The 25,942-nt window shown below is 39.7% G+C and overlaps 1 protein-coding gene across 1 annotated transcript; it reads right to left on the bottom strand.

Moving 5' to 3' along the window:
• Positions 1-2,448: 2,448 nt before the first annotated feature.
• LOC124863587 (116 kDa U5 small nuclear ribonucleoprotein component) lies at positions 2,449-24,410 on the bottom strand. Its single transcript, XM_047358040.1, has 28 exons — positions 24,255-24,410; positions 22,687-22,802; positions 22,448-22,610; positions 20,769-20,847; positions 20,594-20,669; positions 18,814-18,879; positions 18,686-18,721; positions 18,499-18,589; positions 18,299-18,381; positions 18,046-18,212; positions 17,045-17,169; positions 15,705-15,768; positions 15,542-15,632; positions 15,301-15,436; positions 14,639-14,766; positions 10,414-10,607; positions 10,218-10,329; positions 10,001-10,141; positions 9,815-9,916; positions 8,315-8,397; positions 8,053-8,139; positions 7,251-7,377; positions 5,875-5,962; positions 5,635-5,753; positions 5,323-5,417; positions 5,068-5,221; positions 2,842-2,949; positions 2,449-2,744 (listed from the first exon to the last, which is right to left on the bottom strand). The coding sequence occupies exons 2-28, from the start codon at positions 22,789-22,791 to the stop codon at positions 2,649-2,651; spliced, it is 2,916 nt and encodes a 971-aa protein (XP_047213996.1). The 5' UTR covers positions 22,792-22,802; positions 24,255-24,410; the 3' UTR covers positions 2,449-2,648.
• Positions 24,411-25,942: the final 1,532 nt, after the last annotated feature.

Genomic DNA, 25,942 nt, shown 5'->3' with positions numbered 1-25,942 from the left:
GACACTTACAAAAAGAGTCAACAATAACGTTTGGCAAGTTGAATCTGAACGAAGCACAAATCTTTTAGAGCAATGTTCTTTGAATGGATGACCTCAAAATGGAGATGTCTGGTGAAACCCAAGGACCCCATACCAGCACAAACACAAGCTGTTGGTAGAGGGGTGATCATCTGGGCTCTGGGTCAACAAACTGTTCTGTATACCAAAATACTCTACAGTCAAATATGAGGTCAAAATATGAGTTAAAATATGAGTTTGTCTGACTGCTGGCTTGGCCAAAACTGGGTCATCAACAGGACGGCGATCGTAAACGTAGTGACACACCCACAACACAACCCACAGAAAAAGAAAAGAATCAAGATTCTAGAATTGGCCTAGTCCAAACCCTGACTGAAATAGAGCTGTGCAGAAACGATTGTCTGCAAACCTTCATAGACTGAAGCAAACCTGAAAAATAGAGAGAGCCAAAATCCCTCAAAAACAAGACTGGAGACTGAAAACGTCAAGGAGAAAATGACTGCTTTAGGTTTTCTAATGCCAAAGGTACAAGCTGCTGAATCCTGAGGTGTACTTAGTTTTTCTATTTAGTTTCATTCAAAAGTACTTTGTCTTCCTTTTTTCTTTTTAAATAGTTAACAGTGAAAATGGTTGTGTTTTCACACACTTGTATAGATTGACATGTCTAGAACATCCTTTTGGTTATGTCCTGATATGTAAAACCCGTGACTTATTTTTCCCATGATGCTATTTGATGTTAAAGTTGCATGAAAGACAGTCATCTCCTTGTGCGTATCCGTTTAGATGCCATTTATTTTGTTTTAAATGAAAGAAAACACAATGCATTAAGCATCCTATTTTGGGGTTTAGATGTTTTAAATATGCATGTCGCATTAGACACAGTTTAGGGCATTTTGTCCAAACCTCTTTGTGTCTGAGAAACTGCTTCCAGCCCTGTACCATTTTTATCAAATCCTCTGTCAACACAGCTCATAATTAAACTGAAATAAATGTACGAGTTTTACATAAATGATTAAAAGATCACCATTTTAGTTACTTTATTAAATGCTGATTATCTTATTATATTTAGCCAACAGTCCTAACCTGTCGCTTCCTTTCTGCCTCCGTCCACCATCCCACATCCACTGCCCACAATGTCCCAAAACGACTGATCAATCCCTCTGACCATCAGTAAAGTCTCTACTTTGCACTGATTTCTGTAGACACAGAAGTCCACCTGCTAAACTAAAGCCCCCCCCTCCCCTCCATTCAAATACCAATTACAACTTTATGACTCACTTTTATGTTCCAGGTACTAAAACTAATATTTATATTAAACAAGGATAACCTGAGCAAATGCAAAACGCAACTTCAAAATGATTTAATTTAGTTATCCAAACCTAGCTGGCTCTAAGTGAAAAATTTCCACCTAAACAAAACTCTTCTTTTCTGAATTTCTTTCATTGGGCTGTTTAAGGTGGATAAAGTTTAGACTTTGACTAGGCCACTTTTTCATTTTTTTCTTCAGAGGTGCAATTGCTGGTGTCCTTTGGTTTTATGGTCCATAATGTAAGTGCACTTGAGTTTAAGCAGAATCCATGGTTCCGTCAATTACAGCCATTCTTCCAGGTCCTGAGGCATACCCAGACCATGACACTACCACCACTGTGTTTAACTGTAGGCATAATGTTCTTCTTCTGAAATACTAGTTTGATACCAGATGTAAGATGCACACCTCATTAAGTTCCAAACGTCTTGGGGATCAAGATGTTTTTTGGGTAAATTTGAGATGGGATTTAATGTTAACAACACAAACCTTGGATCTCTCCCATGCATGCAATTTTAGCCCAGTCTCTTTCTGATTGATTCAGTTACTGAATGCAACTGAGGTGAGGTCTGCAGAGCTTTAGATTGGTTTTGGGTTATATGTGACATCCTGCATGAGCTGTCAAGGTGCTCTTGGAGTACTTTCTACATTTATAGGTAATACATACTTAGAAATGTCTTTGTAACCCATTCCAGACTGACATTTTAACCACAGTTTCTCATGTTCTGGAATCCCTTTAGAGTGGGTTATGATGGGTTGCTTTTTGAGATATTTTAGTCTTCTTCATGTTGTCAAGACAGGTTCTATTTAGGTATAGTCTTGATTCTACAAGTCTAGGAATAATCAGGCCTGGGTGAAATTGAACTCACCTTTTTTGTGATTAATTGCAATTTATTGATGATTTAAGAAAAGTGACAATTACTTAAGGGCCAGTTTGGTTTGAAAGCTTTTCTCCTTGAAAGAATTATAGTGGAACCATTTTGCATTCATTCAGGTTCTCTTTGATGTTAAAATTTGTTATTTGATATTAAAATCTGTGGGGGGTGAATTGCTTTTTCACAACACTGTAAAAAGTGCAAGAAAAAGCTTTATTTGATTCAGAAATGTTTTTATTTAAACATACATCAGATCAAACTTTTATTTAAACTCAAAGACAAGCTACAAAACAATATTTTGTACATATAAAAAATACAAGAAGAGATTAAGACAAACAAATGCATACATCTGTTCTGTAGATTAAAAGGTTAAACCCTGGTATGGTTCATTTAGTTCTTGTAATTTCCACAGTTTTTGCAGTTGAAGGTCTGCAGCAGTGGCCGTGGTCTCACATGGGATAATTAAGCACCACGTCCTGTTTCGCCAGCTCCAACAACATGGGATCATCGAAGAACTTGCTGATACTCACATCTTCACTCAGACCCTGCAGAAGCAACAAATAAGCAATATTAGCAAATTAAACTGATCATCTATGATTATAATTTCAAATCAAAATGTAAACAGGTGCGCAGATGACTCGCCTTGCGTCTTCTGGTCTTGATCATGAACTCTCGGGCCAGGTGAGGGGCAGGTTGAGGCTCGAGGGGCCTGATCACAATGCTCTTGTCCAGGGGGTCACCGGGGACAATCTTAAACGGGGAACAGAAGCAAACAGGCACTGAATTTACACTCGCTTACATTCAAAACACTTTCTGAAAAGACATAACACCTTCAGTGCTAACAAGCTGAGTGAACATTTTTAACAGCGTCTGTCCCGTTTTTCCCCGACTCAGGAGAGCATCAGTCATAATAACAGAAAAAGCCGAGGTGTAAGTACTGTCACTCTATCAAATGTGACCAACATGGCAACAATGCAACGTTAGCAGGACGAGTTGGAACGCATTCGAACTCACAGACGTTTAAAATGATTCACTAAATCCATTATCCTAAGCAGCTCAAGGTTTGACCTTCATGGGATGAATAGGATATTCATTGTCATTTAGCGGGAAATGAAGACGATTCTTGAAAAGGAAAAGGAATGGGATGTGGAGGCAAAAATAAGACTTTCTGAGCCTCAGAGGAAATGTTTGACTGGAGAAAAAGAGGGAAACATAATAAAAGGAGAGGATGAAGCCCAATCAACCAATGGATGACAGCGGCTAATGGCCGTTAGCGAGCCAATACATGATAAAACTAATGAGGGAGGCACAACATAGCCTCTTAAGGTTAATGGGCCAAACAAGGCAGTTCAGGGACTTCTTTGTTGTTCTTGTTATCTAGGGCAGCTGAATCAATATGTGGTCACAGGAATCATGTCTCTCATACACCAAAAGCAGGAGAAAAGACCTAAACCATTGACTGAATTGGGAACAAGTAACTTAAACAGTCATGCTGACTGGCAATAAATCCTAGGAGAATTTCCTGAGAAAACAGAACCTGCTGCATGCAAAATATCAGGATATATGAGGGACACATTATGAAAAACTGTTATTGTCTGGTTTTTAATAATCAGAATTATCTGAGGAAATAAAACGAATGAAAACAGTTTAATAAAAAGTCATCAAAGCAGAACTAAATATGTCAGTTTCTCTTATTTTCTCATCTTCATGTAATTTAAATAACAACGATGAATATATTCTCCAGTGCATGTCTGACATTAATAATTTATGTCTGATCATTTTCACCTGGAGGGGAAGAAACATTAGTGCGGATGATGAAACACGAAACATTTCCACTCCTTCTTTGCTCACAGATTAATGACTTTGCACTAAAGTATTAATCTAGGCTAAGTGGAGGTAATTTTCACTGACACAGCTCTGCAGAGTGCAGACGCAAACACATGTCAGATAAGAGCAGACAGACACAGACAGCCACATAAAACTTCAAAAGTAATGACTCGCCACTCTGCTGTACTCTGGATCAGAAGCAGCTCAACCAGAGAGGCAGACGAGTGCACGACGTTGAGCACTTTGGAGCAGGAACCGCTACAAGTCCCAGCATTCCTACACTATTTCCAAGCCCCACTTCCAAACGTTTCCAGACTCTAAGTATGTCAAAAGTATGTCCAAGTACAAAAGTTCACTTTCAATTAACTGCAGATATTTCTACTGAACTCAAGATTAACTTGAAAAAAACAGATGCATGGCTGGTTGTAAGAAGCATGGATGGATGTAAGAAAGAAGGATGGATGAATAGACTTACTACAGAGGCACAGATGTATTCCCAAATGCATGGATGGAAGGAATGTGTAAAAATGACTGAACAGACAGATGGATGAACGGATGATGGGATAAAACGATGATGGGATGGACGGACAGACAGAGAAAAGAATTCATTTTGGACAAAATCATGGCTGAATGATTGCATTAATGGAAAAATACATAGATGGCCGTATATATAGACAGACAGGCGGATGTATAGATGAACGAATGAACTGATGGCTACTCAAATAGACGGACGAACAGACGAATGCAAGGACAAACTAACAGACTGATCCCTATAGGCAATGGGAGGATACAAAGGATAGTGTTTTACAGCTCCCAGTGGTGCTCACATCAAACATTAGAAATGCATGTTTATGATTTTCATAGCACAGACCCCGAAGCATGAAGGTCAGTCTTTATTCCACTAAATTTAACAGATGGAACTTAAAATTAACCTATTATGTATCCAACTCAATTTGACCTTTTATTTTAGCAGGCAAACGCTGAATAATACAGTTCACTAAGAGAAGGTACTGACTGCATGTTTGTGTCCATAAATCTCACCTGCCAGTGGTGAAACACAGACAGAGCGAAGGCCTGACCCTGAGTGTGCGTGCGAAGGTCGGTCTCAAAGCCAAAAGAGTCAATGGCTGGGATAAAAGCCTTGATCGTGTAGAGAGGAGAGCCGGGTATAGGTGCATCCTGGGTGACATGACCCCTGATAGAAGGCAAACAAATCAGATTTGATGAAAACAATAACAAACATGGAAATGCTGTGATGCCTGATTTAAGACTTTGTGCCTGCATGCACAGACAGACCTTCTTCTAGCCAGGACTGTGTAGACTGCAGATACACAATCAGCTGGAGCCTGGACCTCTACAAAGTAATATGGCTCCATTAACCTTGGAGTGGCCTGAAATGAGAGGTATACTACAGATTAAAGGAAGCAAAACAATCCGGAGAAAGACTGCAGCATAATTATAGAGGGCTGCTGATGGGCTTATGATGAAAGTCATGATGAGTAAAAAGGTGGGAAATAAAAGTTAAAATCAAGAAAAACACAGGATCACAGTTTAGTTAAAATCATAGCAATTACTTCTCCACAGTTGAAATGATCAGAAGATTCTCACCATAAGAAAGGCGGAGTACACCACTCTCCTGGCTGTGGGGATGACCTGACCTCCTCCTCTGTGGAGAGGCTCCTGAGCGATGACGGCATCCAGGATCTTAAACTTGACGTTCCTAATAGCTGAAAGCACCAAAAACAACAAATCTCAAGTTAGGCTAACGTATCACCGGCAGAATTAAAACACTCAACATTTTATTCAGAAGAAAAGTCAAGATACTTTAAGCTAGCAAGGACGACTTACGTTCATCACAAAGAGGTCCCTCCCTGGTGCCCCACTGGAAGCCCTGAACGATGCTGTCTTTGACTGAACCAAGCAGAGCTTTGTCCACCTGCAGAAAACACACAACAGGTCTGAGATTCTCTGGTTGGACACAATTTTATTTTTATCATTACTTTTATCAAAAGCAAGTTAAAAGTCAGATTTTAGTAGGTTTATTCAAAAAAAAGAATGACAACAAAACAAACAAAAACAGTCATTATTTCTCCTGTCGACATCAGGGTTCCTACACCTAAATCTCCAGAGTTCTCCATTTCTACCTTCTAGTACTTCTGAAGGACCAAAGCATGTATGAACAAGCAGAGGGACACATGGATGGATGAATGGACAAAGAAACGAAGGTATAGATGCAAGGATGGACATCTGGATGAACGCATGGATGGATGGAAAAGCAGACATACGTAGATGGACAAAGAGAGATGAATGGATGATTGGACTGACAGACAACTGCACAAATGAATGACAATTAGCCCTTGTGGCTAAATCTGGCATATTCACATGGCAGTCTAATGTACTCATGTTAATTAATATGCACTGTAAACATAAACAGGAATTGATTCCCAAACAAATCAGATGAATTAACAGACAGATTTATGAATAGACCAAGGAATAGATGGTAATGGACATATGGATAAAGAGATAAATGAACAATCGGATGGACAGAGCCATAAACATTTATACATCAGGCTGGTAAAAAAAAATTTTTCTTCTTCCTGACCTGGACCTGGAAAAGGTTTAAATTGAATGCCAGACTATTCCAGACAGAGTAAAACCAGCTTTGAGTACAGATTTCTGATAAAATAAGGACAACCAGGGTCCATTTATTTAAACAACTTATCGTGGTGAATGCTGGGATGCAAAAAAACAAAAATAAATATTGAGGAGCTGGTCTTCTGTCATCTTCAGTTTCTGGGGAAAAGAAGTAAGACTGCTCATTATGGGCCTGAACAGGCATGATTCCAGAAGCCCCTAAAGTCTGGTTTGATTGGAGAAAATGGACTTCAGTTCACAAAGTAAGAACTCCAGAACATCCAGAACACTGTGTCCAATTAGACTCATAGAAGTGGATGAATCACAACAAAACGGTTTCACCGAATTTTATTCAGTGTTTAGGTTTCTTCTCAGTTAAATGAACAAGACTGACATAAACAAGAAACTGTATCTTGGTTTAAGTTTTAATTAGATTTAAATACATTATTATTAAACAAATAAGAACCGAATAAAACCTAAAAGAGCCACAGTTCTATTGTTTATGGGATGTTTTTATTCTGAGTTAAGCTAAGACATCCATTTTATAAACCCAGACACAAAACCTCTCGGATCGTATGTTTCTGACTTGCCTCTGAAGGAAGTGTGTCATCCACAAGAATATTGGGCCCAGTTGTGTCCGGTCCAAAGGCCCAGATAGACCTGGCAGCCAGCAGATCCCAGTCGTACTTTGTCTGGAAGAATTCTCCCAGTTTCTTCCTGCGATGACACAACAGGACAGTTACTGGTAGGACTGGGTTGGGGGGAATGTACAGTGTGTCAACTGGAATATGAAAGAGATTGCTTTATTTGGGGGAGCGGGGGTTGTTAATGGAAGACAGGCATGTGAACTGTGCAGCCGTGCTATTTTATGCCGGCACAACTAGCTCCAGATGGCCTCACAGACAGGAAGCCTCACTCAAGTAAAATATGTAATCAAGCATGCGCTTCAAGCAAGATTAACAGGGAAGTGCATGCATGCTTTTAGTGCACAATTTAATTAGAGAGTGAATTCATCAATAAGCAAAGGTGAGCTAACTTAATGGGGACATTTTAGTGAAGTGAAGAGAGCTGCAGCGAATAGAATTACTACCAAGAAACTGTGCAGATACATATTTAGGAACCATGCAGCAGTTTCTCACATTTTAAATAGGTTTTTCCCTCTACTGCCGTCTATGACCGCATTTAATTGACGAACCTCAATTTTCAATGACTGCTCATTAATCCCAGCAAAGGATGAAATGAGAATAAATGGCCGGAAAGGCGCAGAAATGTGGAAAAATTATTAAGCTGACATCAAAGCATAATGAGCACACTGTATCGCTCATTTAATGAAGAAGTCAATTAAACTGCAGTACGAGCAAGTATGACTGGGTAAAGTCTTCAGCGGCGTACCTGTTCCACGTGATCTGCACCACTTCGTTCTCGATGTCCTCGGCAAGCCCCTTCTCCAGGGGTTCTGCAATCATGGTGATCTTATTCCTGGAGATCAGATCACACAGAAACCATCAAACACTCGGAGTGGGCAATGCAAGGGTTAGATAAAGCTACACGAACTAAAGGTAGTTGAGAGCGAAGCTGCAGTAATTATCCAGTAAGATTACACACCTGCCATTGTGTTTGAATAGGATCTTATGAAATGAGGGCAAATACTCACTTTTTGTTGGGCGTCTCAGCAAAACACTTAAGAGATGACGTCTCGACAACTGTTTCACAAAAGGTCACAACAGGATCAGCGACCTGTGGACAAAACGTCAGAAACAGGTTTGTTTATGGAAACTGCCTCAACAAAAGCGTTAGAAACATTTTTCAACAATTACGGTAATAATAATGACAATAATGGTTGTTTTTTTTACCTCGGATCCCAAGTGTTGCCCTTTTGTTTTGCTGAAGTGAGCTGGTTGCAGATTGTATGTTTATGTGCATACGGATAAACGTTTAATATTGACTGACCACCAACTGTGTTGTAAATTGCAGCCTGAGTTTGGTGTTCATGCTGAATACGGTATTAGACGCAGAAAATATTTTAACAGTCGAAAGCTCCAAGTTCGAACATATCAGTAAATAACCTGAATACAAGAAGTTCGGCCTACATGTACTCTATAGCATATGGACTCAATGCTTGGTTGGGGCTCCTTTTGCATGAATTACTGCATCAGTACAACTTGGCATTGGGGCGATCAGCCTGTGGCTCTACTGAGGTGTTAAGGAAGCCAGGTTCCTTTGATAGCGGCCTTCAGCTCATCTGCATTGGTGACTCTGTGGGTCTCGTTTTCTCTGGACAGTAGTCCTTAGCTTGTCTATGGGGTTCGGGTCAGAGCTGTTTGCGGACCAAATCAAGCAGAGTGATACCATTGTCATTAAAGCAAGTATCCTGCTGAAAAATGAAATAAGTATGTCCATAAAACTTGTCAGCAGGGCAAGCCTGAAGTGCTCTAAAATTTCCTGGTTGCAGCTGTGATGACCTCGGCCTTGATAAAATAAAACTGATTGACACGGAAAGATGACATGGCTGCCCAAATCATTACTCACTGTGGAAACTTCACACTGGACCATAACAGGTAGGTATCCATGTCTCTCTACTCTTCCTCCAGACTCTGGGACTTACTTTCATCTTAAAAGAAGACTTTGAACCACTGATAAACAGCCTGGGTCTTTCTCTCCTTAGCCCATGTAGGAACCTTCTAGCATCATCTCTTGTTTGGTTGTAGCGTATCTTAAATCACAGACTCCGTCTGCTGTCAACACCTTGTGACCTTCACACAAACTCTTCACAGTGGTTTGCTTGGAAATGCGCTGTAACATTTTTCTACCTTGCTTTTTTTCTTCCACACAACTTTCCATTAATAAGATACAGCATACTGTAGCAATGACCTTTTGTGGCTCATCCTCCTTGTGGAAGGTATCAGTGTTTGTTAGTTCTGAAAATTCTGCCGTCTTCCCTGATTGTGTAGGTAACATCATGGTCAGAACATTACATTTTATATCTCTTATAATTTTTTAAGAAACTAAATGTTTTTATCCTAATCATACAAAAGGCAAGGCTTAAAACAAACCACTCGATTTTCTCAGAATCCATAATAAGATGCTGCACGGTTTCTTCCAAACCAACAAAAAATGCCATAGTTACATAATTAGGATGAGCATTTTTACTTACTTTAATGTCAATCTCTGAGTACATCTTCCTCAAATCGTGCATGACACAATCCAGGTAAAGCTCTCCTGTCCCTAAGATGACATGCTCTCCAGACTCCTCCACCTAAAACACAATCAACTCAGAAATCTGCTCCAAAACATCCAAGTAAATAAAATGGTTTGACACAGAGACAGTACTCAGATCTACCTTTGTGGTTAGAGAAGGGTAGCTCTTGTTAACCTTTCTCAGGCCGTCCAACATTTTCGGCAGCTCGGACGGGTTAACGGGCTCCACGGCAATCTTGATAACCGAAGCCGTGTTAAACTTCAACGGCCTGAAAATCTGAGCCTGGTGGAGAAAGAGAAGATGTCTATGTGGTTCATAGTTCTAAATCCCTAAGAAATGTTCCTCATTGATGCCTTACCTCTTCGTTTCCTCGTGGCTCTGTGATGGTGGCGGTCTTCACGATTGGCTGGTCACAGCCTTCAATCAGAACCCAGTTTCCTGCAGGAACTCGATTCACTTCAATTTGGTACCTGAAATGGTGTTTGGTAAGCTGTAAGTTCACCAAACAATCATTGATTTTGGACCCTTATAAACAAGCCAAACTAAAAGTTTACCTGGCAACAGAAATCCAGAGACGGCCCACTGTGCAGATCTGAGAGTCTTCCTCGTCGTCCAGCGTGTAGTTCTCTCCCAATACCTTCACTGGCTGACCTGCCTGAATGGTACCGCTCAGAACCCTGCCAAACGCATGGAATTGGACCCCATCCTCTGTGCTGTACATCTTAGTGGTGTGGCACATCAAAGGGCCCTGAGGAGAACAATCAGGAAGTAAGAAGGGGGGACTCGCTCCTTATTTTAGGAATTAAAATTAGGGATGCACGATAAGTCGGCATTAATCATGTGGCAGCGATGCAGTACAGCCAAGTTTCTGGGGTATGCAACTAAAGCAGAGAAACAATGTCCGCCGTGTGGTCATTTTTCACGGTGTCGAAAAAAGTCACATGAAAATCAGTGTGCAATACTTGCAAAGTCAAGGTAATATGTGGAGGATGCTGTTCAGTAATTCAATACCAACACTTTTATATGCTCACAATTTCAGGAAGCTAACGGTGCTAAAAGTAGCCAAAAGACAAAAATGAAAGCGGATACGGCAGCAGCCGGGAGCCCAATACAGCAAGCATACGAGAAAACTACAAAATTGTCCAAAGACAGCTCAAAAGCTAGGTCAGTAACTACCAAAATGAAGAAAATGATTACTCTTGACGACCAGCCATTTTCCAAAGTACAGGACTGAGGATTTCGGCGGTTAATAGAGCACATTAAACCCCGCTACAGCCTTCAAAGTCGGCACTACTTTTCTGACGTTTCCCTCCCTGCTTTGCATGAAGTGGTGTATGGAAGCAAATCGTTACCATATTTCAAATGAAAAAGCATTTCCAGAAATGCTTTTTCATTTTAAGAATGTGGCTGCATTGTTTGACTCATAAATCAAATTAGTAATCAATCATCCTATTTGCATTTTAATTTTCTTCTTCAAGACTGCTCATTCTTTCACTTAATTAAAATGAAAAAGACATTTGAGATTTATTTTTCAAAATGTACCCCAGCAAATAGATACCAAAATTCAATTTGAAATGTAAAATTTGAAAATGAAAAAGCATTTCCAGAAATGCTTTTTCATTTTAAGAATGTGGCTGCATTATTTGACTCATAAATAAAATTAGTAATCAATAATCCTATTTGCATTTTCTTCTTCACGACTGAACATTTTATGCCATAATCAAAAAGAAAACAAAGCAGACATTGCTTTTTCGTTTTCGTGGTCTGCCCGCAAAGTACTGCCCAGAACTCGAAAACGAAAAAGCATTCCGAGCTGCGGGCGCAGCAGAGTGACGTCAGCAGCCGCTCTTCCTCAGCTCCCTGCTGACTGAGCTACCCATCTTGTTCGGTAGGGGGCGCTGTGCACGTCTGCAGTTCATTACATTGCAAACGTGCCGAGAAATTGATTGAATTGCAGCAGGGCCGAGCTCAATTTGTGGCAGTGGCAGGCAGAACTGGTAGTTCCGGTGGCAGCCTTATGGCCTGGGACATCCAGCGTGTTTTTAAGCATTTATTTATAATTTTCTGTGAGTGACGATTCAGAATAGCCGCTCATGCTCTATAATAAACCGGCTGTTTGTGCAATAAATCTTCGTCATCCTTTCAACACGTCACACATACACATAGTGCTATTTATTTTCCATGTCAAGTAAATACAATCACCTTATGTTATGGGTCTAAAGCTGTTTATTAAATAACAATCAATAATGAAATCATTATTTAAAGGTAACAGGTTATAACAATAATGACAACCCGTTTGCCGATAATCAGCATCAGCTTCCACAAAAACAGCGGCAACCGCATTGGCAAGCTTTTACGGCCGGTCTGGCACCTTCTGGCATCCTCGCGGAATCCCGTGCCACCCTGCGGCAGACTGTGGTAGTTCCGGTGGCAGCTTCGGTGGCACGCTGTGGCGGAACTGCCACAGCGTGCCACCGAAGCTGCCACCGGAACTACCAGTTCTGCCTGCCACTGCCACAAATGGAGCTCGGCCCTGCTGCAATTCAATCGATTTCTCAGCACGTTTGCAATGTAATGCAATGCAGACGTCCACAGCGCCCCCTACCGAACAAGCTGGGTAGATTATGGCATAAAATGTGCAGTCGTGAATCAGAAAATGCAAATGCAAATAGGATTATTGATTACTAATTTCATTTATGAGTCAAACAATGCAGCCACATTCTTAAAATGAAAAAGCATTTCTGAAAATGCTTTTTCATTTGAAATATGGTAACGATTTGCTTCCATAGTGGTGGTCATGCATGTGCACAAGTTGTTGTACGATGTGACTGACGTTAGCTTCACTATGGATATATGGAGTTCAGATGAGTATGTAAAAGTCTGGGCTACATGGCTCATACACCGCAGCTAGCAGTGCAGGGTGGAGTGGTAACCCAGCAAAGCATCTCTGACTGCGTAGCTATTGGATAAAAAGAATTTTGCCACTCTCAACTTGCCACCTCTCGGCTGAGAGATATACAACAAGAGTTAGGCATGACAACAAAGATGCTACAACAAGATCTCATGACCAGATGCAATAGTACGTTGTACATGAATTAAAGTCTACTGGATCAGAACCATGCGCTGGGTGTGTCTGGAGCAGATCATAATCTGCCTGCCAGTTTCAGCAGACACCAGTGGGGCCTCATTGAAAACGTGACTGAGCTTCTCACTCCCTTTGAACAATTAACGAAGGGAATAAGCTGACAATTTGCTAGTACCGCAGAAGTGATTCCCTCTGTTGTGACACTGAAACGTTTTTTTTTGAGCAAGGCAGCTGACACGAACAGTGGGGTCTGCATAGCAAAAGCCACTCTACAGGAAGCTGTTAATGAGCGAATTGGAAACGTTTTCTCTGAGTCGCTTTACCGCTTGGCAACAATCCTTGACCCGAGCTGCAAAGACCGTTATTTTGACACGGTCACCAAACAGGCGCCTGTAAATTTGCTTCTAAAGTAGATAAATTGACACACAGCGACAGAGCTACGGAGATACCAGCCACAGAAGAACCACAAGAGAAGAAGAGAAGGACAACCAAAACAAGTGAACAGTCTTTTTCTGTTTATAAACCCTGTCTGTTATTCAAATAACCAAACCTGTTAGAAACCTTTGTGTAATGATTTGTAATGCAAGTTAATTGTATACAGTTACAAAAAAAGTAGATTTACTACAAAAAAAAAAAAAATCTTTATAAAGTACCTTTTTTAGTTATGCTTTCCTGCCCTCCTAATGTTGGACCTTTAGCATTGCCCTCTGCTCAGAGCAAAGTTCAACAAAATCTAATGTTGCAAAGTTTAGATTGCTGGTAATTTATCACACACACAGTGATGCACAGCTATCTGCGTGAGCTCCCCATCCCCAGAAATGAAAGAACCCTGCAGCACTGGAAAAGCAACATGTTTCGCTTTTCGGTACCCTGTCCAAGGCAGCACGCGAGTACCTTTCAGCTCCATGTACAAGTGTGGATAGTGAACGACTCTTTTCTGCTTACTATGACCCACAGTGTCACGTGGAAACACGGTTTCAGTGTTTGGGACATTACTTTTAGAGCAAGCTTTATGTTGGGAAATGTACAAAGATTACCATGTCTTTTTCATTATAGTTATGTCCCAGTTCAAATATTTTGGTTTAACAATGTTATAGCTAGGACTTAAAATTGATTTGCAGTTTTTTATTTTTGCATGCGTGTGAAAACATCGGTTTAGTGTTGGGACATTTATTACAGTGCTAGTGGGAAAATGTGCACCGATAGTGAGGATATTCTCTAATATTTTTGATTTAACATTTTTCACAGATTTGAGTTTAAATGGAGTAGACTTGTGCCGACAATTTAACAAATGTCTGGTTGCCATAAATACCACCAAGTTGGATCATTTGACCTTGTCCAATATCCTGTGGTGGATATTGTTTAGCTTTATGATCCAAACTGATGGTTACTTGTGTTTTTTTATTGGCTGTGCAATCTTGGAAGTCACGTTTAAAAAAAAAGAACATTCAAGAAATCAGTTTGCATATTTTTCAGTCTGTACAAAACGTTATCATCTCAGAAACGTGTGTGTGTATGTATCTATATATATATATATATATAGGTAAATATGGGTTATTGGCCATAACAGCAATATTAATATCGGTCCAAGCTTTCATGTCAGTGCATCCATAATTAAAATAGTATTGTTTTGTTCAATATGCAACTTTTCCCATAAGGAGATGCTAGTTTTTTCTCCTCATTAAATTACTCACATCAGGATCACATTCTGCCATGGCCTCTCCCAAGTCTGAATCCAGGCCTCCTGTGTACGTGTGCTCTATCTTTATTTTAGCACCCTCTTGTGGCGAGGGGACGTGTTGCACGCACATGTCCACAAAACCTGCAAAGGGCAACAACAAATGAAGAGTTTGTTGTGAACAGATTTATATTACAGGGTTCTTACACATTTCTCATGGTAAACTTCCATACTTAAATGCTAAAATTCTTGCCCTTACTAGGATCCATACAAATACACAAACCTTCCATACTTAAATTTCCAGAGATATTTTTTAACCCAGTTTTTAAAGAATAAAAAGCTTCACAGGACGTATGGTAGATATCTGTATATATTATGGAACCAGACAATAAAACAGACCGTAAGGACAGACAAGAGGGATGCATTAATGAAAGGGTGTAAGATGGATGGATGGATGGAAGATAGATGGACAGAATGGATGGAAGAGAGAGGAATGGATGGATGTCAGAACGATGGAAGGAAGAAATATGGATTCATTTAAGAAAGATGGATGGAAATAAAGTGTGAAACTATAAATATTTTTTCCACACTCCTTGTTCATATCCATGCTTATCAGGACCTGGAAAACACTTAAATCGAATGTCAAGTGTACCACAAAGATAAGATTCACAGACATACCGGTGAACTCTCCAAAGAAGCGGTTACAGACCAGCCGAAGCAGTGGTCTAATGTTCAGCTTCAGCTCTTCTTTCGTCAGGTGAATACCGAGCTCATCCAAAACCCGAGGCAGCGTTGTGTCCACATCTCCAACCACCTGGACACCAGCAGGATTACACACAACACACACAGGAGGTTTGGACTGAGTACCGAACTGGCAGTCTTCATTAAAATAAAAAACACAAAGCAAGCCATTTCTAACCTGTGAGAGGATCTTGTAAAGAGGCTCCAGGATAAACTCCACAAAGCTGCGCTGGGAGTTACTTGTGGGAGCTTTCTTTGTGAACTTGCGACTAAACGGAGAACAAAGAAGAATCATAGAGAGAACAGCTTCACAGATTTTAGAACAGAGGATAGTTACTCACGTTTTAGGGTTGAAATAAATGTCTCCCCAGAGCCGCTTTGCAAACTCATTATAGTTGATATCACCTATAAACAGATATGGGAGACAGGAGGAAGTTAGTAAAAGTACTTGCCCCCTCGCAGATTTTACTTTCTTCCTTTTCAAGCCTCAACAAATAAAAGTGCCTTTCTTTACACACAAGAACATGCAAGATAAATAAACTAAGGTTAAAGTTCAGCGAGACGTGAGAGCAAAACAAAACCCTTAAACAGAATGCAGAATACAGTGCTGTGAAAAAGGATTTCTTCTGTTTATGCTTTTTTGTCACAATGAAATGTTTCAGATCAAAAACTACATTCAGACAGAGATCAACTGAATAAATGTGAAACTCTTTTCAAATTATTTCATTTACTAATACAAAAAAAGTTATCAATTCAACCTAGCAATATGTGAAAAAGTAATTGCACCCTAACCCTTGGTGGCAACAACTGGTGATCCATGTTTTACTTTGCTGTGGAGGAATTCTGACCCACTCTATTTGGCAGAATTGTTTCATTTCAGCCACATTTGAGGGATTTGGTGAATGAATAACCTGTTTAAGGTCAGGCTATGACTAGGTCACTCCAAAGCCTTCATATTGTTTTTTGAGACATTCAGTGGTGGCCTTGCTTGTGTTCTTCAGATAATTTTGTTTATGGGAAATTGTCCAGGTCCAGAAACAGCAAAGCCCAAGGACATCACACTACCACCTCTGTTTGTCTTTTGGTATGATTTTATTTTTCTTAAACGCTGTGTTAGGTTTTCAACAGATGCAACGAGACTCATCAGTCCCCAGAATTTCTTCTCAAAGGGAAATATCAGATAGATCTTTGTGTGCTCTTTGCTTTTGCCTTGGAACTCTCCAATATTTGTCATTTTTGGTCAGTCTCTTTCTCACTGTTTCAGGTTCTCTCCATTCATGGATTATTTTCTAGACTGATGCCAATGAATTTTTATCTGATCTTATAGCCTACTTCATGGTGTCAGACAGGTTCTATTTAAGGGATTTCTTGAGTGTACTGGTCAGGTAGTATTTAGGTCTGGGTGATGCTAATTTGTCCATCACTGTTAAATCATGATTTTGTTACATTAAAACATAATGATCGCTTTTTCACATCAGGCCAAGTGTGTTTGGATCATTTACTTCCCTTAATAAATAAAATCATCAGTTTAAAACTGCACTTTGTGTTTACCAAGGGTCATTTTTGCCTGATATTCAAATGTGTAGGATGATCTGAAAAATCTAAGGCACAAACAGAAAATATCTGTAATGGGGCAAATACTTTTTCACAGCTCTGTATGTTAACTGGCGAGTGATCTCACCGTAGGTGTCTGAGTAGATCTTGGCAAAGGATCCCAGAGTGAAACAAATGCTGTACTGAGAGCTGGCGAAGCACACATTTCCGAGGAGAGGAGACACCACCAAGTTCTCGTCTGTGGAGTAGGTGCTGAAACAGAAGAGGAAGGACCAGGTCATAAATACGGAGGTGGTGAAATTACTTAAGCCATCCATCCATCGTCGCTACCAGCTTATCCTCGCAGAGTTGTGGAGGGGTTGGTGCCATATCTCAGCAGTCATTGGGTGGGAGGCTAGGTACACCCTGGACTGTCCATTACAGGGCAACAAAGTGACAACCATGCACGCACACACACACACACACACACACACACACACACACACACCTAAAGGCAATTTAGAGAGGCCAGCTAACCTAAATGTAATCTCTTTGGACTGTGGGAGGAAGCCGGATAACCTGGAGAGAACCATGCTCTGGGAGAACATGTAAACTCCATGCAGAAAGACCCCAGGCTGGGATTCAAAGCCAGGACCTTCTTGACGCAAGGCAACAGCGCTACCAACTGCACTACCGTGCAGCCCCTTACTTAAGCCCCTTTCAAATGTTCAGACAGTATTTCTTTCCTAACCTGAAGACAGATGAGCACGTCAATATGACTTCTGGGTGCGGCGGTCGCACAGGAGTAAAACGTGCGACCCGTATTCAACCTGTCGCGGGTTCGACTGCCGGCCCAGGCGACCTTCGCTGCATGTCTTCCCTCCCTCACTACCCCTTTTCTGTCAGCTTACTGTCGAAAAAATAAAAACCACTAGTGCCTCTAAAAACATTAAAACACATAAATAAAATATAATGTCTAAAGAACCTCACTGTGTTTTTCTCCAGCCCCTTTTTTAAGAAAACACCTGAACTCTTGAAACGCAAATGTTTTTCCATGTGTCAAAGCTTGTGTAGGACCCATGCCTATAATAATACTATATCCCACAATGCTCTGCAGTTTCTTCAGTTAATAAAACAAACCAGAATTACCTGAGCAAACCATTGACCTCATCCACGATGTGTCGAAGTTTATAATAAGCATCTGTTGGTGGCAGTTTGAGCTCCACGATGAGTCGGTCCACCTTGTTGATGCAGATGGTGATGGCCATGCGCTCCTGGACTGCATGTTTGATCAGACGCTCTGTGTTCAGCATCACCTGGGCGGAGAAAGGCAGAAGATCGATTTATTTCATCTAAAAACAATTTTAATAAATGGGCAACTTAAAAAAAAATGGCAACCTACTCCTTCTGCTGCATCGATGAAGAGGACAACACCATCCGAGATCCTCATGCTGGAAGTGACCTCATCAGAGAAGTTCACATGGCCTTTTAAAGGAGACAAAATGTTTTGTTTTTCTCTGGATAAAAATATGAAGTCGAAAGGAACAATCCCAGATCACAGATAAACACACTTCCTAAACGTGTTGAACTAATATACAAAACCTGGTGTATCCATGATGTTGAAAAGGTAGGATTTTTCTCTGGAGTCAGGCAGGACCATTGTGACTGGAGTGCTTTTGATGCCTACCCCTCTCTGATCGAAATGCACCAGAAACAAGGAAGAAACAGCATGTTAGCTTTCAGTAACAACCCCACATGTGCCCGTGTCAAATCTGAATGAAACACTCACCTCCTGCTCTGTGAAAAGGATGTCTGTGTACCGGAGCTGGGAAAAAAGTCAAAACCATGTTGGGTTGCAGTTGATTGCAACACAAAATTTAAAGGAACAGAGTTTAAATTGAAGTAGAGAACACTCACGTCGACATCGTCCCTCTTTCTGATTTCAGGGTGTGTTTGCTCAATCAGGCAGTCCACAAAACAAGTCTGAGGACAACAAAAACATTTGTTAGAGTAAACCGATTCTACATTCAGGGTTCTTACACTGTTTCATAGGGCTGCGTGATATTAGGAACACAAGGCATTGCTATATTACTAAATATTCAGATAATGGCATCGATTACCATTAAATCCTACTTAAGTCTTTTTTTTTAATCCAACATTGTGACGGGTTGATAAAGAACAGAAAGTTCATCCAGGTGGCCAAATTTATAACTGGAAAGTTCAACTTTATTGCAGGGCACCTAAATAACAGTTTATCAAATATACCATGCAAGCAGTCTTTTAAGATCTCATTATTGCATACAATGATATTGACAATAATGTGCAAAAAAGAATTCTTCATAAAATGAAGAACATTATGGAGAACCCCGATCATCCTCTTCATCAGACTGTCCTACAACAACAGATTGTCTTCAGTCAGAGGCTTCTTCAGATCTGCTGTAAGACGGAACGCTACAGGAGATCCTTCCTGCCCACAGCCATCAGCATCTACAACGGCTCTTTGAAGAAACCTGCATAATATGAACTACAACAACATTTAATTTCCCTTTGGGATTAATAATGTGTTTTTGAATTGAATTAAATAATGATCATTATATTGTGCAGCTATATTTTTCATGTAAAAATTCCAAACTTTTCCAGACTTGATTTTGAAGAGTTTTCAGTTCGTTGCATTCATTTTAAAATATATAATACCAAAGTTCAGAATGAATTTATAAAAGGGGCCAGTTAGAGAAGGGAAGGAAGAGGACAAAGACGCAAAGGAAAAAAGGGAAGCAAGAAAGGAAACAAAGGGAGGAGGGATCGACACAGGAAGGGAAGGGAGGTAGGACACGATGTAAAAAAGAAAGGAAGAAACAAGGACTCATGGGAGGAATAGTGGAAAACTGAAAGAAAAATAAGGACAAAAAGAGAAAGGAAGAAATAGAGAAAAGAGGAAATGGTGGAAACAGAGAAGAAAAGGAGGTATAACATGAGGAAAAAACAAGGAAAGAAATGACAAGGAAGGGAGGAGGGAATGGCAGACAAGGAATGAAAGAAAGAAAGGAAGGATGAACACAGGATGAAGGGTTGTAGGACACAAGGAAGGACAGAAAAGGGAACAATGGAAAACTACAGCAATCACAATAGTCATTCCAGTATTAATGCAATAACTGACTGGAAGGTAAAAATACTTCAGGTGACATGAATTCACTTGAGCATGCCAGTAACATATCTGGTCAGTTGGAAGGACAATCTCTCCTATTGATGCCGACACCTGATACTGATCTTAGTGACGTTCACAGACAGTGGTGAGAGACATGTCTGTAATTGGCCAACTGTACTGCCATCGCAATATTATTGCTAATACATGTTTTTCTAAAACCGTTCAGAAAAAGAAGGAAGGACATGAGGGATGGAGGGAGGACAAAACATTTAAATAATGAGGTAGGAAAGAAAGTATGGAAAAACAAATATTCTTCTATAATGTATTGTCTTTGTCCATCCTTATCCAGACCTGGAAAATACTGATTTCAGATTTCATGCCTTTCCAGACTATGTAGCAACCTTTGGGTAGTGCAGCCAAGTGAACAGCATAGGCCCTCTTTATTTTTGTTATTCAAAATTGTTTCTTGAGTAAAATGCCACGGACAAGCCCCCAGCCAAGAACAGCACATTATGGGAGCGAGCCAGACGCAGCTACAAAGCTCCAGCTAACCTTGCCGTGGTGGAGGTGACCACACAGGGTGACGTTACGGATCAGCTCGGTACCGTCCATCAAATCTGCAAGAAACCTGTGTGGACAGAAAGAGATGCATGTCGCTCTGCTGCATTCTTAATCATCAGTGTTTTTATCTGAATTTAACAGGATTCTGCGTAGGAACATGACTCACTCCATGTCATAAACAGTGGCAGGTAACTCCTGCTCCATCAGCGTAAACTGCTTGTGCTTGACAGGCTTAATGATGGGTTCTAAAGAGGAGAAAAAGGAGGAAACACTAATGAGACAGTTTCTTGTTGAAGTATGTTCACAAACTCTGTAACTATGTTAACTGCACACATTAATCTCAACATAAGTCTGGTTGCACAACGATTATCTCCAAATAGCTTTGATATTTTGATAAAGGCAACCATAACATAAAATATAAGATAGTCTAAAAACCAACTAAAATAAAAACTGCATTATAAATATTAAAACGTATAAGACCTGTAGGAAATGATGCTTATAAATCTTACTATTTGTAGTGTTTATAAAAGCAGGGGGAGGAACTATTATCAATCAATCAGATTATTAAGCGCTCACACACCGATACATTAAGAATAAACTAATAAACAGCTGAACATGCTAGCTTTGGAAAACACAAATATTAATGGCGGTGCTTTCATAAGTCGCATCTTTTTGTGTTTTGGTTTTGTTTCAGATCCAAGCAGACAAAGAAATGTAACCAACCTGTAATTTCCATTTCTAAAACAAATACATGCACAAGTCTAATTGGGCTGGCACACCTTAAATTATTGCAGCTGGCTGATTAACAAGAAATACATTCCCAACAAAGCAAAGTTGTTAAAACAATGGAAAGGATTCTAAAAATCCATCAAGAATGAAATCAACACAGAGTGGCAGAACATGTAGGTTTTTCCCAGTCAGCCACAAGTACAAACAAAAGAGGAGGAATATGAAAAAGGCATCATAGCGATGAGATGTAAACTCACTGTGATATGCTTTGACAAAAGCAACACATTAGAAATGGACAGAAATAAGAACCAGTGAAGTTATTTATCTGGGTAATACTGCATCTTGTCACCAAGCAAAGCATGTTAAATCTCTCCTCAACTCAACGTCATGGTCAGCAAACAGTTTGGATGTCAATTTAATTTCAAATTTATTGTGCATATTGAGGAATAAATAGTGCATGACAGGGCTCCGTCCTGCACAGCTTATCTGCCAGAAAATTATATAACATAGTTGATGAATAAAATTGTTTTTCATTAGTGAAGTCAGTGCCTCAAACAACTCCAGCAGTAAATAAAACCTGGAGGTGCAGGCACAAACAAAACCTAATGTTTTTGAGTTCCTGATTCGAGATTTTAAACACTTATTCCGTAGTTTTGACCAGGGATCCTTGCACATTGCATCTGGAGACTATCCTATCCCATTCAGTACATCAACAGTAGTTTACACCTTGACTAGAGTATGTGGTTATTGGCTTTTTACAAACAATTCCAGAACCACAAAAGGTGCATATAAAAGCAAAGAGCCAAGATAAATGCAAAAGCTAACTGTTGATTTGATTTTCCCACAATGATAGTGGTGGTTTAATGGCTGTAAAAATAGTCCAAATTCAAAGATGGTTTAAAAATAATCAGCATCTGAACAGACTTAAGCATTAAGACCTCAGTCAGGAGGAAATGTTTTAATTCTGTGTTCATCATTTTCCTCTGAAGGCTTCTTTGGTGCTTTGACTATCAAAGACTCTATAGTAAGACAACATCAACCTAAAGACTAAGCCCGCTTTACAAGCTTATAAAATGCTTAATTCAATGCTCTTTAAAAACATGTAATCTATCTCACCAGTGAGGGGTTGTGTGTCTTCTTCCTGGACAATAGTTTCCACCTCCGGCCCATAAACCTCCTCTGCTGTGGGATAGTACTTCTTATCCTCATGCAGGACCACCTCCATGCCGGGTACGTTCTCATCCTCATCCCCAGGGTCATCGTCTTCATCTTCATCTCTCTGTAGGAAATGAACACCATGGCAGATTTTCACTTAAATCTTTAGCAATGACAAGCTCTGTGAATTTGAAAGATACCTCGTCAATGTCCCTGTCCTCTGCATCCAGGTCATCTTCGTCGTCGTCAGAGTCCAGCTCTGGACCGATGTAATTACCAAACTCGTCATATAAATCAGCTTCCATCTTCTAGAAAACTGCAAAGGAGATCAGATAGACTTGAGTCCATGTTAAAGCTAACACAGTGGCTCTGGAAAATGAATAATCTTATGTAAATACCAGGTTTGTCAGACTTTAACAATATATTTTTCAAACTTTATCCACCTTAAATGTGACAGATACTATAAACTTTTTTGCCCGTTTTACATTGGAAAATTCTTCAGTCATATCAGATTGTGTGGACATCTTGTTCAGCCATCCTAAAACTTCACTTTTCTTGTGATTCTGACATTCGCTTGATTTAGAATGGATGCTTAGAATCACTGAGGCCTCTTTTTCTTCAGCTGAAGACCTGAAGATGTTGTGGTATTTGGAACTGCTCACCATTTTATCCACCTTGGCAAAGAACACCATTTCCATCTTATGAACAAAACAAAAAAAAAACCTACCCCAGAGCATGATACGGTCACCACCATGCTACACTGTGGATATGGTGTTCTTTTTGTTGTTCTTTCAGTGTGATATTTACCTTTTAGAATTATGGCTTAAACGTTTCAGTATGGTTCCTTCAGATCATAACAGATTTTTCCACGTTTCTAGGAGAATCTGACCAGGTCTGAATTATTACTTATAAACAAGTCTTCTGATTGATAACCAGTCACATTCTTGTGTCTCCATCAATTTTAAAAACTGCTGCAAAACCTTTTTCTATCTTTTTCCGGACTGCCACCTTTATACAAGGAGGTCCTTGTGATCCATTATAACTTCTCCACAATCTATGAATAGAAATAGAAAAGTAAAACGATGCAAATGAGTAAATCTCGGGAAAATCCTATTAGGACATCTGAGCTTTTTTCAGGTTCATCTACTCGCTAGTATTGATGGAAGGTGTGCATTCAAGAAAATAAATGCTGAAATATAATCAGTGTTAGTGTAGAGGAGTAAAGACTTTTAACAGGGGTGGGAACACTTTTGAAAGCCACTGTTTACGGACAGAAAATAAATTCATGCTACATCATTTCATCTGAAACACATTCACCCATAGTTGCACCTTTCCTAATTAAATGAGAGAAACATGAACTGTTTGTTGTATGTCGTAAACAACAGATATCTTCAGATTTGTGCGGTTTTAATAGTTTAACGTTATGCCTGTACAATCATTTTACTGTTAGTCTTGGTTTATAAGAGACGATCACGCTGACTTTACAACAGCTAATGCTAACACTGAATGTCGCGAAGTTTGAGGATTTACAAATCCTAAAGTTTTATTTACGGACGTTTCCGAAAGAAAATAACCAAAAGGTTAACAATAACAAATTGTGTTATTTTTGTTCGAGTAATACTTTTATCTAACAAACTGGCCCGCTAACAAGCTAAAAGATAAAGAAATGAAAGGGCTGCAAGCTACGTAGGAGGTACGTAGCTGTTCAGTTAGCAAGTGATAGCTTCCAGCTCTCAAATAAAATATGTATGGTATTAAAAACACGCACCTGTGTTTGGGTAATAAGAGGAGCTTAAAAATTAATTCCAAAACAATAAGTTGAATTTTAAACGCAGACCACAAATGCTCATTCAAATAGCGCCATGCACATGAGATGCCACTACCGTATTTCTTCTTCGTCTGCTACCTTGTGGCGAACGGCAGATCAACTTTAAGGCGCATTACCGCCACCTACTGGACTGGAGTGTGGGCAGGAAATTTATGGTGATTCTTTTTGTAATAGTTTTGTTTTTTAGTGACATAAATTGACCATTTATTTTTATTGTATTAATTCCGAAAAACGTTGTTATTGTATAGTTAAGATTTAATCTGCTTTAGTGGCTTGTTAAGACTTGTTTGATCTTTTCTGAGATGAGTGAAACATGTCCCACACATTTCTGAATGCTGTTGAATTGTGTCTCTTTATCATTTATATGCAAATATTTTACCAGAATTGTTATTATGGAATTTGCATTCAACTTTTCTCAATGGAATCTGAAACTCTCCTTTTTAGATTGCAATGATTGTTTATATTGCATGTCTGCCTCTTAATTTTGCTCCACTCCCACATGTATGGGAATCCAAACAAATTCCACTGTGAATTTTTTTGATGTAAAGCTTGTAAAGAACATGCTAAATCTGACTAATTATGATTTTTTTTCTTGAGTTACCTTAATAAATGCTTAATTCAATTTTATTAAAGCAAATTTTACAATAACGCATTTCCTCTTCTATTGATTTTCATAAAACCTCTTCCTGTTTAACAAATATTGTACTGTCATAGTTTTAAACCCTCCAAAGAAGGAATAATTCCAATTTAGAAATCAAAAACTTTCAACTAATGGTCATTGGGTGGTATTTCCAAATGGTTTTCTTTTTTTGCTTTAGTTACATTTTTATTTTCCTTCTTTTTATGACAAATATCAAAATGATTTATGTTACAATGTGTAATTCCTTGTCAATAATAATTATAATTATTAATAAATAATATTTAGGAGCATTTCATAGCTGAAGCTGAAGCTATTGGCAGTCTTGTCAAGTCCCTTATGTGAAGTCACTTGACTTATTGTTGCAGCTACTGTCCCACAAAATTGCCTCAGAGTTGGAGTTTCATTTATTACCACTAAAGGATAATAATATATATTGCAAAATGTTAAATGGCCTGCACTTGTAAAGTGCTTTATCAAGTCTCCAGAGACCCCAAAGTTTTTCAGACTACAATCAGTCATCCACCCATTCAATCACACATTGACAGTGGTAGGCTACAATATAGCCACAGCTGCCCTGGGCCAGACTGACAGAAGGAAGGCTGCCATACAATCGGTGCCACCAGGCCCTCTGACCACCATCAGCAGGTAAGGTGGGGGAAGTGTCTTGCCCAAGGACACAACAACTGAGACAGACAGAGCGGATTGAACTGGCAACCCACGGGTTACAGGACAAACTCTTACCACCCAAGCCACAGTCACCCACAGTCAATTTAAAAGCCAAATATTCACATGCAATTTCCTCTTTGGCTTCATGGATGTACTGTAGAAGTCAACCAACAAGTTAAGTCTTCCAACATCTATCGTTACTCGTACTCGTCGTCTTCCACTTCATCCAGGATCAGGTCGCAGGGGCAGCAGACTCAGTAGAGACACCCAGACTTCCCTAGACACCTCCTCCAGCTCCTCTGGGGGGGCCCAAGGCTATCCC

Source organism: Girardinichthys multiradiatus, chromosome X (assembly GCF_021462225.1).
Source record: "Girardinichthys multiradiatus isolate DD_20200921_A chromosome X, DD_fGirMul_XY1, whole genome shotgun sequence".
Taxonomy (NCBI): Eukaryota; Metazoa; Chordata; class Actinopteri; order Cyprinodontiformes; family Goodeidae; genus Girardinichthys; species Girardinichthys multiradiatus.
This window is presented reverse-complemented; position numbering and strand designations above follow the sequence as displayed.